The sequence below is a fragment of the Oikopleura dioica genome, chromosome 1 (assembly GCF_907165135.1).
Source record: "Oikopleura dioica chromosome 1, OKI2018_I68_1.0, whole genome shotgun sequence".
NCBI lineage: Eukaryota > Metazoa > Chordata > Appendicularia > Copelata > Oikopleuridae > Oikopleura > Oikopleura dioica.
The window spans coordinates 4,986,479-5,000,228 of NC_137291.1; the positions used below are offsets into that span (position 1 = coordinate 4,986,479).

General features: G+C 38.8%; 6 protein-coding genes across 6 annotated transcripts; 4 read left to right on the forward strand and 2 right to left on the reverse strand.

Annotated features, from left to right (window-relative positions):
- Window positions 1-377: 377 nt before the first annotated feature.
- Window positions 378-2,099, reverse strand: LOC145711728 (kinesin-like protein KIF13A). The gene is made up of 5 exons (XM_081789419.1): window positions 2,094-2,099; window positions 1,548-2,013; window positions 1,067-1,315; window positions 919-1,025; window positions 378-874 (listed from the first exon to the last, which is right to left on the reverse strand). The coding sequence occupies exons 1-5, from the start codon at window positions 2,097-2,099 to the stop codon at window positions 656-658; spliced, it is 1,047 nt and encodes a 348-aa protein (XP_081645545.1). The 3' UTR covers window positions 378-655.
- A 916-nt stretch (window positions 2,100-3,015) lies between these two features.
- Window positions 3,016-3,906, forward strand: LOC145696964 (calcium-binding protein LPS1-alpha-like). Its single transcript, XM_081774097.1, has 4 exons — window positions 3,016-3,243; window positions 3,455-3,575; window positions 3,622-3,707; window positions 3,752-3,906. Exons 1-4 carry the CDS (start codon window positions 3,052-3,054, stop codon window positions 3,866-3,868), a joined length of 516 nt encoding a protein of 171 aa, XP_081630223.1. The 5' UTR covers window positions 3,016-3,051; the 3' UTR covers window positions 3,869-3,906.
- Window positions 3,907-4,250: 344 nt separating this feature from the next.
- On the forward strand, window positions 4,251-5,114 carry LOC145696973 (uncharacterized). The gene is made up of 2 exons (XM_081774109.1): window positions 4,251-4,406; window positions 4,722-5,114. Exons 1-2 carry the CDS (start codon window positions 4,340-4,342, stop codon window positions 5,078-5,080), a joined length of 426 nt encoding a protein of 141 aa, XP_081630235.1. The 5' UTR covers window positions 4,251-4,339; the 3' UTR covers window positions 5,081-5,114.
- An 822-nt stretch (window positions 5,115-5,936) lies between these two features.
- Window positions 5,937-7,101, forward strand: LOC145695295 (uncharacterized). Its single transcript, XM_081772297.1, has 4 exons — window positions 5,937-6,099; window positions 6,386-6,546; window positions 6,733-6,955; window positions 7,040-7,101. Exons 1-3 carry the CDS (start codon window positions 6,004-6,006, stop codon window positions 6,932-6,934), a joined length of 459 nt encoding a protein of 152 aa, XP_081628423.1. The 5' UTR covers window positions 5,937-6,003; the 3' UTR covers window positions 6,935-6,955; window positions 7,040-7,101.
- Window positions 7,102-8,139: 1,038 nt separating this feature from the next.
- LOC145708855 (arylsulfatase J-like) lies at window positions 8,140-11,608 on the forward strand. Its single transcript, XM_081786556.1, has 3 exons — window positions 8,140-8,615; window positions 10,247-10,773; window positions 11,011-11,608. The coding sequence occupies exons 1-3, from the start codon at window positions 8,575-8,577 to the stop codon at window positions 11,277-11,279; spliced, it is 837 nt and encodes a 278-aa protein (XP_081642682.1). The 5' UTR covers window positions 8,140-8,574; the 3' UTR covers window positions 11,280-11,608.
- A 920-nt stretch (window positions 11,609-12,528) lies between these two features.
- LOC145711310 (uncharacterized) lies at window positions 12,529-13,271 on the reverse strand. Its single transcript, XM_081789034.1, has 4 exons — window positions 13,141-13,271; window positions 12,850-12,964; window positions 12,681-12,809; window positions 12,529-12,639 (listed from the first exon to the last, which is right to left on the reverse strand). The coding sequence occupies exons 1-4, from the start codon at window positions 13,221-13,223 to the stop codon at window positions 12,592-12,594; spliced, it is 375 nt and encodes a 124-aa protein (XP_081645160.1). The 5' UTR covers window positions 13,224-13,271; the 3' UTR covers window positions 12,529-12,591.
- Between the last annotated feature and the right edge of the window lie 479 nt (window positions 13,272-13,750).

A 13,750-nucleotide genomic window follows, 5' to 3' on the forward strand; every position in this document is an offset into this window, starting at 1 on the left:
GAGCCAATGAAAAAATATTATTAACGAAAATATTTTCATCTCGCTGCGAAATCAACAATGAGTAAATGACTCAAAAAATGAAGAGCTTTTTAGATACTCGTTTTTATAATTAATATTTTCTCTAATTTTTTTATTTAGGGAGAAGTGAAATTTTTCTTCCGACTTCGGCAAAATCCAAAACAGCATTTTCTTTTCTTTTTCGTCAAATTTTCAATTTCATTCTGAACAGCAAATGTCATCAATCAATTCGGTCGTAAACCCTGTGAAGAAAACCTTAGTCAGGGTTCTAAAAACAGGCTTTCAGAACCCTGACTCAGGTTTTTTACACAGGGTTTTCATCCCCAAATCAACAATAACCAAGCAAAACTCACCCGAAGAAACTGATTCTCCCCTCTCAAAAAGTCCAGCTCCGATCTGAGTTGAATTAAACTCGAGCTGGAAATTCCGCCTTTATCTCGTTTCATCTTTTCGAGCTCCTCAGCAAGCAGCTCGTCAAAGTTCTGCTCAAGTTTCTTTTTCAACGCTTCAGATTTTCGGAGCTCTTGGGCGAGGCGCTCTTCGTAATCTTGAGTCAAAAGCTCGATTTCGCGCATTTTTGCCTCTAGAATCGCTTCTAGCTCTGTTTGGCTCAAATTTGATGGTCGTCGGGACTTTTTCATAGCGCTCTAGAATCAGAATTAGTTTTCAATTTTTCCAGATATTGAGCCTTTAGTCGAGTTATTTCTTCTTCCAGCTCTTTGATGATCTTTGCCGCCGATTCTTCATTGACAATCGGCTCAGTCGCAAGCTCTTTCATTCGATTTGCATATTTCAGCGTGCTCAAAGTTTCCTGAAAATTCTCCTCGTCCGCGGAAATCGTCGCGATCATAATTGTCTAAGAAAAAATCAAAGAAGATTTCTCAACTTCTCAATTTCTACCTTCGAATTTCCAACAAGCGAGCGCTTCAACAACTGAGTCATCACCGATCCCCGGAAAATATGCGAAGGAGTTGGATGGCCAGGCGAATTTCTCAAATCGACCAGCGCTAGAAACCTATTTTTCCCTTTTCTTTCTCACTTTTCAAACCTTTGATGCACTCCCCAAGCTTCATCAGCGATAAATTGATGCTCACTCCTTCCTTGAATCTGTTTCCTTTCATTTCTGCTTGCCCAACTCTCTCCGATCCGGCGAGATCGACGAGGACAATTTCCGATCGCTTCACGCGGGTACCCTCGTTTTCCTTGATTTTTTGAACGAAGCGGATTTTGAAAATCGTGTGCGCTCTTGATGATTTCTCATTTTTATTTGTTGAGGCAATTGATCGTCCCTTTGCTCCTTAATTCAATTATGAGCTGGGTTATCTGTGAAGAAAACCTGAGTCAGGGTCTAAAAAATCTAAAATAAAAAGCCGCATAGCGGCTTTCTTAAAAAAAAGCCGCTTTGCGGCTTCAATTTGAAAAAAAGCAGCTACGCCGCGCTTCATTTAACGTCTATCAGACCCTAACTTAGGTTTTCTTCACGAATTTTCGAGCCAAAATTTAATTCCTTTAGCATTTTTCTTTCATACCTTCCGCCGCCACCTGTTCAACCTCTTCTCTACTATGAACCACGACTGTGGTCAAATTCAAGACCTTGAAATATTCGCCAACTTCTCGAACCTTCGCGAAGCCCCCATTTTTCGAGCCGAGAAGATCCCTCACTTTTTCATTGTAAATTTCGAGCATCGAAACTTCCACGTGATAATCATTCGTCGGAAATTTCGATCTCAGCGAAGAGATCTTCTCAAACAGCGCGATTAAAAGCCGAGGCACGATGCCGGGTTCTTCGTTGTCTCCAAAAACGGTGAAGGTCTTTCCGGAGCCAGTTTGGCCGTAGGTAAGAAGTGTTGAGTTGAAACCGGCGAGGGTGTTTTCGAGGATGTTTTGGCCGATGTCGGCGAAGATGGTTTCTTGGTCATCTTGTGGGTTGAAGACTTTGTCGAATTTGAAGGAACGGGATTGATGACTTTCCGCGTAAATCGAGTTATTTTGGATCTTTTGATTGGCTTATTCAAAAATTTTTATTTAATAGAGGAGTCGGGAGCTAGAATCCACAAAAATGCAACAAGAAATACCTTCATTTTTGCGAAAATGATTTAATGAAATCCGATTGGCCCATTTGCCGAATGCAGGCCTCTGATTCGCCTTTGAAGGACCAAAATTTTGGTCAAAAATGTCGGATTTCTTGTCAATTTTAACTTCCAAAAAGAGTCAGTAAAGCCAATTTCCTGTAAAACCGGTCTATCGCCATCGATTCCCAAACTCGGTCTCACCCGAATCCCAACTTGAATTCTCTCTCCCATCTCTTCTATCTTCAACGCGCTAGAAACGACCCATTCTACGGCTGGATAGAAGCTGTGAGAAATTTGCGTGTAACGAATTCTGTGAATTCAATTCCAAAGGATCGAGATTTGCAACAATCATTTCCTTTGTCTTTTTTTCTATTTCCACTGCTTGACAACACCCTGGTCGCCGCACCCCAACGCCACGGGAGGCGAGCGATTCTAGAGCCATTTTTGGCTGTCCACGGCAACCTTTGCTGAAACCTGAGTCAGGGTCTGTCAGATCCCAAACGAAAAGCCGTGTAGCGGCTTTTTTAGATTCGAAGCCGCGAAGCGGCTTCAAAAATTATTTTTCTTATCAATTTTTTTCGAAAAGCGACTAAAGCCACTTCCTGACTCAGGTTTTTGCACAGTTAAAAATTTATTTTAACATTCAAGAAAAAAACCTTTTTCGGGTCTTTTTATTTCGAGAAAGGTGACAATCAGGCCTGGCCCTCGATCTGTGCCAAGTTTAATCCCTCTTGCCACATATCTTTCAAAAGCTGAGATAAACTTTCTGACTCAACTGAGAAACTACCCTTATGAAATATGAAATTACTGTTTATTGAACGTCCAAACAGATCAAACGACGTCACATTTGCAAAACGTCGAATAATGAGAGCAATTCAAATAGTGGCTGTGGCTTTTTACCGGCTGCCAAATCGAATTATTCTTTTTTTTTCAAATCGATCATTTCTAGAATCGCCAAAAAATGGGCACTGAAGAGGGAAAAGCACGACGAGCCGCGGCTAGAGAAAAGTACGGACCACAGCTGAAGGAGTCCTTCAAGGCGCTGGACAAAGATGGAAGCGGTTTCGCTTCCGTCGAAGAAATGACCAAGCATATGGTCGAAAAGGGGATGATCAAGCCGGGAGCGCGAGAAGCTGATTTTGTCAAATCTTTGGTGAGATTTTTTAATAATATTTTTGTGGGAATAAAAAACAATTTTGGGGAACAAAAATAAATTTGAGAAAAAAAAACCATAAGTAAAATTTACAAATTATCGGAAAACATTTTAAAAACAACGAGCGTGTTGAAAATTATAATCATTAAAAATCTCTTTCTTTAGTCATCTGATCAAGTGATTTGGTAAAGAAACTTATCATCGATTTAAGAATCATTACCTGTCAAAAATGAACTACGGCAAAACCAAGCCCGGGGAGCTGAATGAAGAAGAATTCGTCAAGTTCTGGGCCGATTTGTACGCTCTTTTTGACAAAATCGACAAGGACGGAGGTAATTCTTTCTTCGCAAATATAAAACTAGCGGAGTTTTCTTGAAGATGGTGCGATCGAAATCGTCGAATGCGTCGAGCTCCTTGACGAGCGAGCGGACAAGTTTGGAATTTCCAAGGCTGATCTTTACAAGGTAAGCAAAACCAAACAAAAATTGATAAAACCGTGTTTTCCAAGCGCGTGGTTAATTTCTACAACAAAGCAGATGCCGATGGCGACCGAAAAATCTCAATCATCGAGTTTTTCCTCCGACTTCCCGAGCTCGAGGAGGCGCTCATGAACGCGAAGCTCTAAGCAAATGCAATACTTTTCCCAATTCTGACAATTGAATAAATAAGAAATGTTAAAAAACTGTTTTCATTGACATTTTCGAAAGTTTGTTTTTCTTTGAATCAATATTTTTCTGTTTTATTTTTCGAGAGCTCGATTATTTTGGTCATTTTGTATTTTGATGACTATGCAAAAAAAGTCATCAAAAGTCAGCTTCAGACTTTTTTTCTCGGAAAAAATTTCTTTTCCGTCACAAACAAAAATTCTAATAAAAAATGGTATAAAACGAAAAAAAAGCATAACAAAAACATCATAAAACAATAATTTCTTCGATCACGTGACGATCAGGTCAGGTCGCAAGAAGTGGCATCATGAGTTCTGATGTCTCAAATAAAAGCGACTCTTTAAGGAAAATCAGTCCATACATCAAACTTATTACTTGCGAAATTCAAAGAATTCTCGCAAAAATCACAAACCGAAAACAAAGAGCTTTTGATGGGGAACGCGGCGAGCTTTTTTAGTTACGAAGACCCGACTTATCAAAACTATCAAGAAAACAAAAGTAAGTAATGAAAAAGAGCTAGATTGATGAGGAAAAAGAGGCAACCTGTGTTGAAAACCTGAGTCAGGTTCTGAAAATACTAGATGAAAATCTGCGCAGCGGCTTTTCCTTATTCAAAGCCGCGGAGCGGCTTCGGAAGATGTTAAAAATGAATTTCATTGGAAATTTCGCGAAGCTACTACGCCGCTTTTTATTTAGCGTTTTTAAAAATCTGACTCAGGTTTTGATGCAAGGTAGGGAAGCCAGTTCGCCTTTTTTGAAGATTTTTGGAAAAAAATAATTCTCAAAGAATTTTTTTTTATTATCGCTTTTCAGATGGAGTCAGCTACAACTACTGGATCAGCGAGCCCTCAGACGTCCCACCCGCGCGAATCACCACGATCAAAGGAAAACCTTCCCGCCGCTATCTCCGCCACTTCCAGTTGGTCGATCAGCGCCGCGAAGAGCAGCTCAGACGAAAGTCGCAAAAAGCCAGACATCACAATACAAGACACGTGGGCGATGTCCTCTCGCAAAAAGAATTTCTGCGACTTGGCGAAATCGACTTGACGGCTTTTCTCGAACGCGCCCCGGCGAAATACAATCTTCGCTCCAAAAAACGAAATCGAAGACGAACTGCTTTTACCAAAGCCAGACCTCTGCAACACGATTATTTTGATGAATATGCTTATTGAATGCTCAAATAAATATAGTTACGCTGGTTCTTTAGATTAAGAATTCTCAAAGAAAAGCATAGACAAGACAACCTCTGTTGAAAACCTGAGTATGGGCAAAAAAGATTTTGATCAAAAAGGCGCGATGAGATCTTTCAGACCCTGAGTCAGGTTTTTTTCCGAAAATCTGACCCTGTATTCTACTCAGGAAATCACGCAAGCCTAAAATGAGGTCTTTACACTAGATTCAGGATTTTCGCACTCAGGTCAGACTTTGGAAGCCTGAGTAAGGCTCTGGTTTTTTTTATAGAAGGTTATAAGTATAACTAAGGCCTCGCATGAGAATTCGCATGACACAATTCAAAGATTTTTTCTGTTCCGTTCGCTTATTATCACACTTCGAAAACACCGATTAAAAAATTTGAAAAAAAATTAAGGTTTTTCCAAAATAAAAATTTGTGATCAATTTTCATAATTTAATCTTGATAAGAGAAAGCAAAGAAAGATCGGAAAATCAAGAGAATGATTCTGTCGCTCGTCGAGTTGGTTTTTTCTAAAGAGAATTCTAATTGCATTCTTGAATTTTTTCCATTTCCGGTCCAATTTGTTCATGTTCCAAGGCCAAGAGTGGGGATCAATTAATGTCGAATGATTTCATAGTCAAAGTTGCTGTAATGATAATTGCTGATGATTCAAGAGCGGAAAATTCGCCAATTTTTTCATACTGACACGTCTTGAACCCTTTTCCTTGAATCAACCTTTATTCAATTCGAAAAGAAATTTTGAAAAATATTTTTTTCGAGACAAAAGCGGCTCAAAAAGGCGTCAAGGATCATCTCAAAAAGTACAATGATAACTGACATCAGTAAATATTTGAAAGAAGCTTAGCGACCACACATTTTTCTGAAGCGACAGACTCCGGCTCTTACTGTCAGATAGAAAAAATGAGCTCGGAAACGAAAAAAGCTAGGACGAGGAGAAAAACTGTGAGTTTTTCGAAAGACACGAAGAATGAAGATGACGATGAATACAAAAATGTTGTGAGTAAAAACAAATGACGTCAATTTGAAAGAAAAAGCTTATAAAAGCCAAAATTTTCAAAGGATTTTGAAAAAAGAGAATGGGGATCGATTTCGAGAGGTTAATCGAGGTCAATAATTTTAACCCATGTCTGCTTTTGGCCAAAAATTTGTCAAAAAAACTCGCTTTTTTCCCAAAATTTTTTTATCCGACGATGTTTTTGAAATTTATCCACCGGTCGAAACCGGAAATCTGATTGGTCGAGAATTTGACCAAATTTTTGGTCAAAAATAAACATTTTTAAAGAACCTGAAAAACGACGCCATCGATGAATTCTCCTACTCCGCCCTTCCAAAACGACTCAACGAGCTCGGAGCTGATTTCGGAACTCGCCGGACGATTTCAGAATGCACTGCGGAGAAAGAAGAAGAAGACGAGGACGATTTTTCGCTGAATAGAATTTTGAGGTTAGAGTCTAACCGTTAGACTGACTCTTCGCCCCGCGATACCGGCCGCGCGAAGGTCGGTATTTGAGCAGCTTTGGGGCATCGTTATCTTTCTCAGAAAACCATAAAATGTCTGAGAAGCGATTGATTTATCGAATTTTGATGATTTCAAAAATTATGGGGAAATTGAGAAATATCAAATTTTAGCACAAAAACGCTTGCTCCAAGCAAGTCTTTCCAAGACGCTTTGTTAGCAATCATGGCTGAAAATCCCGAATCGCCGAAGAAATTCGACGAAATCGAATGGGACGAATACGGCTCCGGTTTAATTCAGGTCCGTTTTTTTTTCGACGAAAAAATGAATAAACCGGGAAAGAGGCGAAAAAAGAGCCGACAAGCTTTTTGGTGAAAAATCGGAGGACGAGTGTAGGTCCGGTTTGAGAAGGAGAAATGCACTTTTTATGAAAATTTTCTTTCATTTCGATTGAAATTGATTCACCAACCGTTTTTAAAGATGATAATGTAATTGGACTACGATTAGGGCCGAGAAGAAGAAGGGGTGGAATTATCAGCGAGGAAAGCCAAAAAGGTATGAAAAAAAGTTTTTTTGAAAAAATATTTTTCAGCCTTTGCGTCGATAAAAGAAAGCCAACCTTTAGAAAAATAATCACTGTTCATGATGATTAATAAAATATATTTTTGATAAATTCTGAATTGATTGATTCTTGAAAATATTTTCAGCCAAACTTTAATTAAGGCGAAGCTTCTTTGAGTGAATATTTTTGTCTTCTCTTTGCCAAAATTATTGTTAATTTAACAAAAAGAGCGCCTTTTTTCCCAATAAAATCGAAGCACCATAAAGGCTTGTTCAAGTTTATCGGCTACTTTAAAGAAAGATTCAAATTATTTTCGGAAAATATAAGACTAGCATCTAAAGTTATGACCGTTAAGCTATATCTTTAATTATTTTAAATAACTATTTTTTATGACGGAGCAACTCAGACGGTTCATTGCAGCTCTATCAGAACCCTTCTCAGGTTTCTTTTTTATAGCAGGATTTCAATTGAAAAAAAAACAAAAAAAAATTACTTGAGATATCTCTACGCGAAACGGAATTCTGATGGCCTCAATATCGGTTCAAAACTTGCTGATCGTGCATTGTCCGAAGCTACGTAAGGGTAGACCGCCGACTGTTATTACATTTGAAATTGAATTTCGTCTTCCCACGGCTAGTTATGTTAATGGGGATCACTTCAGCAAGTATCGTTGCGAAATGGATTTTACGCCGCTCAAGTTTGACAAGTTGACAAGCACGATTAAAGATATTCAGGAATCTTAGATCTCTGGCCCGTTCTTGACACGCCGGACTTTTACTCACGAAAATTTGTCGGAACATAAAAAAAAAAGAGAAAAAAGAGAAAAAAATTATGAAATTGAATTTTTTCACATTTTTGATTTTTCAGCAAATTGAAGCCAAAAATAAACTAGTAGAGTTCTTTTAAATTTTTTTTAAAAAAAAACGCTGTCTGCCAGACATTGTCCAGACAGTGTCTGGTAGACAGAGACCAAGAAAATACAGTAAAAACGCCAAAATAAGAACTCGTTCCAAGAAAAATCTTTTCGAGAAAAAATCCGCCTCAAATCAATTCGAGAAAAACCGATTCGAGAAGCCCAGTTCCCACGATTTCTCGAAAAGCTTCATCGTCAGCTTCGAATTTTCCCCGATTTCAAATGCTTGGACCCTTCTCTTACGCCTCGATGGAACGAGCTCACTGCTGGGCAACGATATTTGCGAAACCAGCGCTTTAGAAACAATTGCAATGAAGAGATTTTGAGAAAGAAAAAAATCTTTGAAGATGAAGTGAAAAATTACTATTTTGATTTTTCGCCGCATTTGGCGAGAGGATACGCGAAAAATACGCGGAAAAGGAGAGAAGTTGGAGCTTGGCGGAAAGAGTTGGAAAGAGAAATCGAAAGATTTTTCTCAAATCAGCGGCTTTGGAGAAGAATGGGGAAGAAAAAGGAGCGAAACCGAATGTGGTTTTTATTATGGCAGATGATTTGGGGTACAAAGATGTCGGATACAATAGGTAAAAGAGCCGCTGATACACATCAAAACAATGGCAATAGTATCTTTTTTCGTTAAAAGATACCCTGAAAAAAAACCTTCGGTGTTTTAAAATTTAAACATTTGTCATGGTTCCTTTTTTCGGTTGGATCTTATCTTTCCTCGAGTCTCGAGATGACTTTTCAAAAAAAATTAATTATTTGCGGTGTGAGTTTTGACCGCGAAAAAGAGTCTACACGGCAACGCAAAGGGTCTTCACCAGAATTTGATAATCGATTGGAAAAATAATTTTTAGAAACCATCTATAGCGAAGCGGCTTTTCCTTAGAGATCATCCAGACCTTGACTCAGATTTTCTACTTAGGTTGCCGAGCCCAGGTCATAATCTCCAGAATACGGGCGATTGGAAAGAAATACGGGTTCGACGACATTTTTAAACTAAAATTTTCAACTGATTTGCAGTAAACTGAAGTCAAAATTTATAGAAAAATTCTTTAAGTATCATTTTTGACTTCAAAAAAATCAACGTGAATTGTATATTTCTTATCGAAAAATAATTATCATCTTAAAAATTATACCCTCGAAATTGATATGAAATCATCACCGGTTACCTACGGTTCGTCAGGAAAACTACGGTTCGTCAGGAAGGTATTTTTTTTTCCTGACGAACCGTAGTTGAGAGGATATTGTTCTAGAAACTCGATTGTTAACCAAGTTTGAGAGATGATATGCGGTCACGAGGAGACTTTTCTCCTTGTTCGTTCATTTCTGAAATGTATCGTGGTACGTGGAGACTTCTTTTAACACATTTTTCCGTAGTTTTTGTTGATTGATAATCTGACATATTTTCTTCAAAAGTTTCTACAAGACAGGCGCGGAGCGCATATGCACTCTTTTGTTTTCCAATACTGTTTGGTACGCAAACCGAGCGCTTCCTGATTGTTACTACTTGTTAAATTAAGGTTTGGGTTAGGGACATCGGGAAAAATGACAGAACAACGTCACCCGAGGGGGATAGGCTAGGGTTAGTTAGGGTTACTGAAGGTTACTGAAGGTAACCCTGAGTAACCCTAACCCAGACTCCGGCATTTTAGGACCTAAGGGGCGAAGCCCCGTGGTTAGAGGCAATAAGATTTAAAAAAAATTCCTGCTTTTTCTTCTTGCTGACCCATACGGGGCAAAAAACAAGATCTATGGGGCCGTTCTAGAGATGACCGAAAAATGACCTACGGTTCGTCAGGAAGGTATTTTTTTTCCTGACGAACCGTAGCTCTGGGGCATTTCCTGACGAACCGTAGGTCACCCATCATCACAAATAAATCTGATTCTAGAAATTAATTTTCGAACAAGTTCTTCTATTATTTAAAATTTTTTTTATTTGATGATTTTTTCGAAAGCGCTTATTCTTTGTTTTTCGATTATCTTGAAGTCAAAAACGATTGAAATGAGCATTGTCTTTTTAGTTTGATTTCAAATAATCGCAGAACTGGAGTACTTTAGTCAGGGACACTGTGTACTTCGCAAAAAAAAAAAGATATGGCCCCTTTTCTCATAACAGTAAAATATTTTTTCTAGAACGGTTTTTTACGATAAACAATTTGTTTATTTAAAACAACCCTCATCTTTTTCATCAAAGAAAAAACCATCCTTTTAGTCTTGAAGCCTTCACTCCGAACATTAACCACCTGGCAAAAAACGGCATCATCCTCGACTCCCACTACAGCCAGCCCGTCTGTTCCCCTTCACGCTCACAGTTCCTCACCGGCCGGTATTCCTTCCGATATGGAATGCAGCACAGAAATATCCTCCCCACTCAACCTCACGGAGTTCCTTTGACAGAAAAAATGCTTCCCGAGTTTTTCAAGGAATGCGGCTACTCCGCCCTCGGCGTGGGAAAGTGGCATCAAGGAATGTTCCATCAAGATTTTCTCCCGACTTCGCGCGGTTTCGACAAATTCGTCGGTTCCTACAGCGGTTCCTCTCAACACGTTACTCACGAAAAATGCTTTGACTCGCCTCAGAAAGACGCGCCCTTCTCATTTTGCGGTTATGACATGAGGGAGGCGGAAAGAATTAAGGATATTACAACGGGAAAAGATGACAACCGGGAAATTATGCGATTCGACTTGAACGGCACGCATTCGAATAAGATTGTGACCGATGAAATCGAGAAAACGCTAGGTTCGGGTTGATTTTTAATTGACAAGATGATGAGTCATCTTTTTTTTCTTCAAAATGTCCTTGAAGAAGGGGGAGACGGCTATAAGCCAATCAAAAACCACTAGTTTTCGCAACAGCCAATCACAGGCGAGAAAAATTCCAAGGAGCCCCTGAGCCCATATTTTTTGTAACCCCTTTTCTGGACTCCTTTTGGGCCCAATTCTGACCCCAATTATCCAAATTTCAACCCAAAAAAAGCCGCAAAGAAAAATTCCAACGAGCCTTTATTCATCTTCGCCGCCTTCCAAGCCGTCCACGGGCCCCTGACAACCGAGCCCGAAGACGAAAGAATCTACGAAAACCTTTTCGAGCGAAATCGAAACGAGACGATTTTCAAGCGCACGAAAATGCTCGCCATGGTGACTGGTCTCGACAGAGCAGTTGGCAGAATTATCGAGAGCTTTAAAAATTCGGAAAATATGAAAACACGATTTTCGCTTTTGCGAGCGATAATGGCGGCAGTTTGACATACGCTGCCAGCAATCATCCTCTCCGGGGCGGGAAAAACGACTTGTTAGAGGGAGGAGTTCGCACGGTCTCTTTCCTGCACTCTTCGTTGATTCCAGCGGGGAGAATCGGCACTCGCTATTCGAAATTATTCGACATTACCGACTGGTTTCCGACTTTACTGGAATCTGCGCAGTGCAGTTTTGACTCGAAAAATCCGAACAAATTGGACGGTAAGTCTCATTTTAAAAATTTCTTCAAGGAAGAGGATGAGGAAGAGGAGGAAGTAAGAGATGAGATCGTTCATCATCTCGACCCGCTGAAAAAATTGGACGATGAAATTGAGGACCCAAGGCCATTTGTCAAGGTGTATGGGTTTGATTATGACATCAGGAAATGGTTCAGAAGCTTTTGATTGGCTAAACGAGGGAATTGTCGCTTCTTATTAGCAAGTTTTTAAAAATTTTACTTATAAAAAATCTCCATTGAAATTTATTTTCAGTTTAAACAGTAAACGATCCCAAAATCAGGAAAAAAATGCGGACCATAAATTGTTTAAAAATTTTTAACCATCGAAATAATTTTTCGGGGTACTTCTGAATCAGACTTGGAATCAAAATTAGCAGTGCTTAGTCTATTACGAGTTTTCGAACCATTGAAAAAAGGATGAAAACCGCGATTCGCGTGGGCAAATACAAACTGATAACGGGAGCAGAAGCAACGAAATCGCCTCTCGAAAATCAAGCCGAGCTTGATGCTCTTTCAAAGAGTCAGTTGTTTGTCGGAAATCCTTGGCTGAAAAAGAAGCAATATCGAAAATTGGTGGTCCTTTATGATATCGAAAAGGATCCAAGGGAATTGAATGATATTTCTGATCAGGATCCCGAAATGGTTGTTCATTTACTTTCAAGGGTAAGGGATTTTCTCGCGCCAATAAGAAGCCTGAATCTTCAATTTTCGCCGATCAAAAATCACTTTTTTCAGCTGGTAAGGCATTTCAACTCCGCGACTGCGCCGAATTTCCCATCCTTGGACAAATCAGCTGATCCGAATTTACGAAACGGAACTTGGGGCCCTTGGATCTCAGATTTATCGAAAGTCGACTCAAAATCAATTGATTTTAGCCTTGTTTATAATTCAAATTTCTACTATCACGCCACAAAATAACAGCTTTGAGTCAAAGCCTTTGACGAACTTCAACTTGAATTTGAATTTTTGCATTGTTTATTTTCCGCCTGTACAAATACTTTTCTACAATAGAGAATGCGATGAAAAATAAAATCTAAATATAAATCTAGATAAGGATAAAATTTGTTTTATTTTAAAAGATGTTTACAGCTTGAAAAAGTCTTCGATTGATTTTGGTGATGTTCTTCGGTCCTGAAATATATTTTGATTTTTTATTTCTTTCAAGAGCTTACGCTAGAATTTGAAAGTTCGAAGTCCCGGCGGAAGAAGGAATAAGAATATTGGCTGTGATGAGGATTTTGGAGAGGATAGTAAAAAGACGTGTTTTCACGGCTTTGGTGGTGAACTTCCATTTCGTTGCGCTGCGAGAATTTGAGAAAGCGAGAAACAGAAGCGTGGTACCTTGTAGTTGTCGAGCTCGATTTTTATTTTTTCCCTCGCTTTGTCTTTTATCTTGTCGATGTCGAGGGACTTGCACTTTCTGTTGTAGTAGGGGACGGAAAATAAATAAACATTCCTAAATGTTTTTTTTATGAATATATTTATTTTTAAAAGTTTGAATTTTTTCACGAAAAATATAAGATAAATTTAATATTAAAATAAAACTTGATGGATAAATAATTGAAAAAAAAAATGATAATAAATCTTAATAAGGGTATCTCCTTGATAAATCTTAATCATCAATTTTCTTACTTGCACCAAGTAACTTCTTTCTTCTTTTTCTTTCCGTTCTCTTCCTTGTCTTCCTTCGTCAATTCTTCTTTCGTAATTTCCATCTCTCCTCTTCACTTCTCTTTCTAAAATTCCAAGGTCTTTCTTTTTTCTAGCTGTTCCGGAATTGACACCGTCAATCACTTTAAAAGCGTGACACGTAAACGCTCGATAAATATGCCCGCAAGTGTTAATGCTTTATTTTTCCTGCTCTGAAACGCAATTCTGAGTGGGCAAAGAAAGTAATCTCTACTTTCCGTACTCTCAGGCAAAACAAAGCAGATCACTGTTCAGCCACGTCCAAAGCGTATTTTCAAAGAATGAGCCGTTTCAGCTCGTCATTAACGCATCGCAAATATTATCCATACGACGTCGCCTAATGGCAAAGAATTGACTAATTTGGGAGTTAATTTTTATCTTGGATTTACTCATTTTTAGCTCTCTGATCTTTCTTCTTATTTGATGTTTTACCTCTGTAGCTTCTGTCAGTCTATTTTCTTCTCGTCAGAATACCAAAAAATGGGTCTGAAAATATATGCCTGAAGCATCGATTACAGTCTCGTCAGGCGTTTTATCCCCTTTTTGGAGACGG

Bases quoted from the DNA above. Each gene is read 5' to 3' on its own strand.
- LOC145711728 (XM_081789419.1), bottom strand. The intron at 1,316-1,547 runs GTATGAAAGAAA...AATTGAATTAAG, and splicing joins TGAACAGGTGGCGGCGGAAG to GAGCAAAGGGACGATCAATT. The intron at 875-918 runs GTAGAAATTGAG...ATTTTTTCTTAG, and splicing joins CGCTTGTTGGAAATTCGAAG to ACAATTATGATCGCGACGAT.
- LOC145696964 (XM_081774097.1), top strand. From the start codon at position 3,052: ATGGGCACTGAAGAGGGAAAAGCACGACGAGCCGCGGCTAGAGAAAAG. The intron at 3,244-3,454 runs GTGAGATTTTTT...CATCGATTTAAG, and splicing joins CTGATTTTGTCAAATCTTTG to AATCATTACCTGTCAAAAAT. The intron at 3,576-3,621 runs GTAATTCTTTCT...GTTTTCTTGAAG, and splicing joins CAAAATCGACAAGGACGGAG to ATGGTGCGATCGAAATCGTC.
- LOC145696973 (XM_081774109.1), top strand. From the start codon at position 4,340: ATGGGGAACGCGGCGAGCTTTTTTAGTTACGAAGACCCGACTTATCAA. The intron at 4,407-4,721 runs GTAAGTAATGAA...ATCGCTTTTCAG, and splicing joins AAACTATCAAGAAAACAAAA to ATGGAGTCAGCTACAACTAC.
- LOC145695295 (XM_081772297.1), top strand. From the start codon at position 6,004: ATGAGCTCGGAAACGAAAAAAGCTAGGACGAGGAGAAAAACTGTGAGT. The intron at 6,100-6,385 runs GTGAGTAAAAAC...ACATTTTTAAAG, and splicing joins ACGATGAATACAAAAATGTT to AACCTGAAAAACGACGCCAT. The intron at 6,547-6,732 runs GTTAGAGTCTAA...ATCAAATTTTAG, and splicing joins TCGCTGAATAGAATTTTGAG to CACAAAAACGCTTGCTCCAA.
- LOC145708855 (XM_081786556.1), top strand. From the start codon at position 8,575: ATGGCAGATGATTTGGGGTACAAAGATGTCGGATACAATAG. The intron at 8,616-10,246 runs GTAAAAGAGCCG...CCATCCTTTTAG, and splicing joins AAAGATGTCGGATACAATAG to TCTTGAAGCCTTCACTCCGA. The intron at 10,774-11,010 runs GTTCGGGTTGAT...ACCCAAAAAAAG, and splicing joins TGAAATCGAGAAAACGCTAG to CCGCAAAGAAAAATTCCAAC.
- LOC145711310 (XM_081789034.1), bottom strand. From the start codon at position 13,223: ATGGAAATTACGAAAGAAGAATTGACGAAGGAAGACAAGGAAGAGAAC. The intron at 12,965-13,140 runs GTAAGAAAATTG...AAAAACATTTAG, and splicing joins AAAGAAGTTACTTGGTGCAA to GAATGTTTATTTATTTTCCG. The intron at 12,640-12,680 runs GTAAGCTCTTGA...AATATATTTCAG, and splicing joins TCGAACTTTCAAATTCTAGC to GACCGAAGAACATCACCAAA.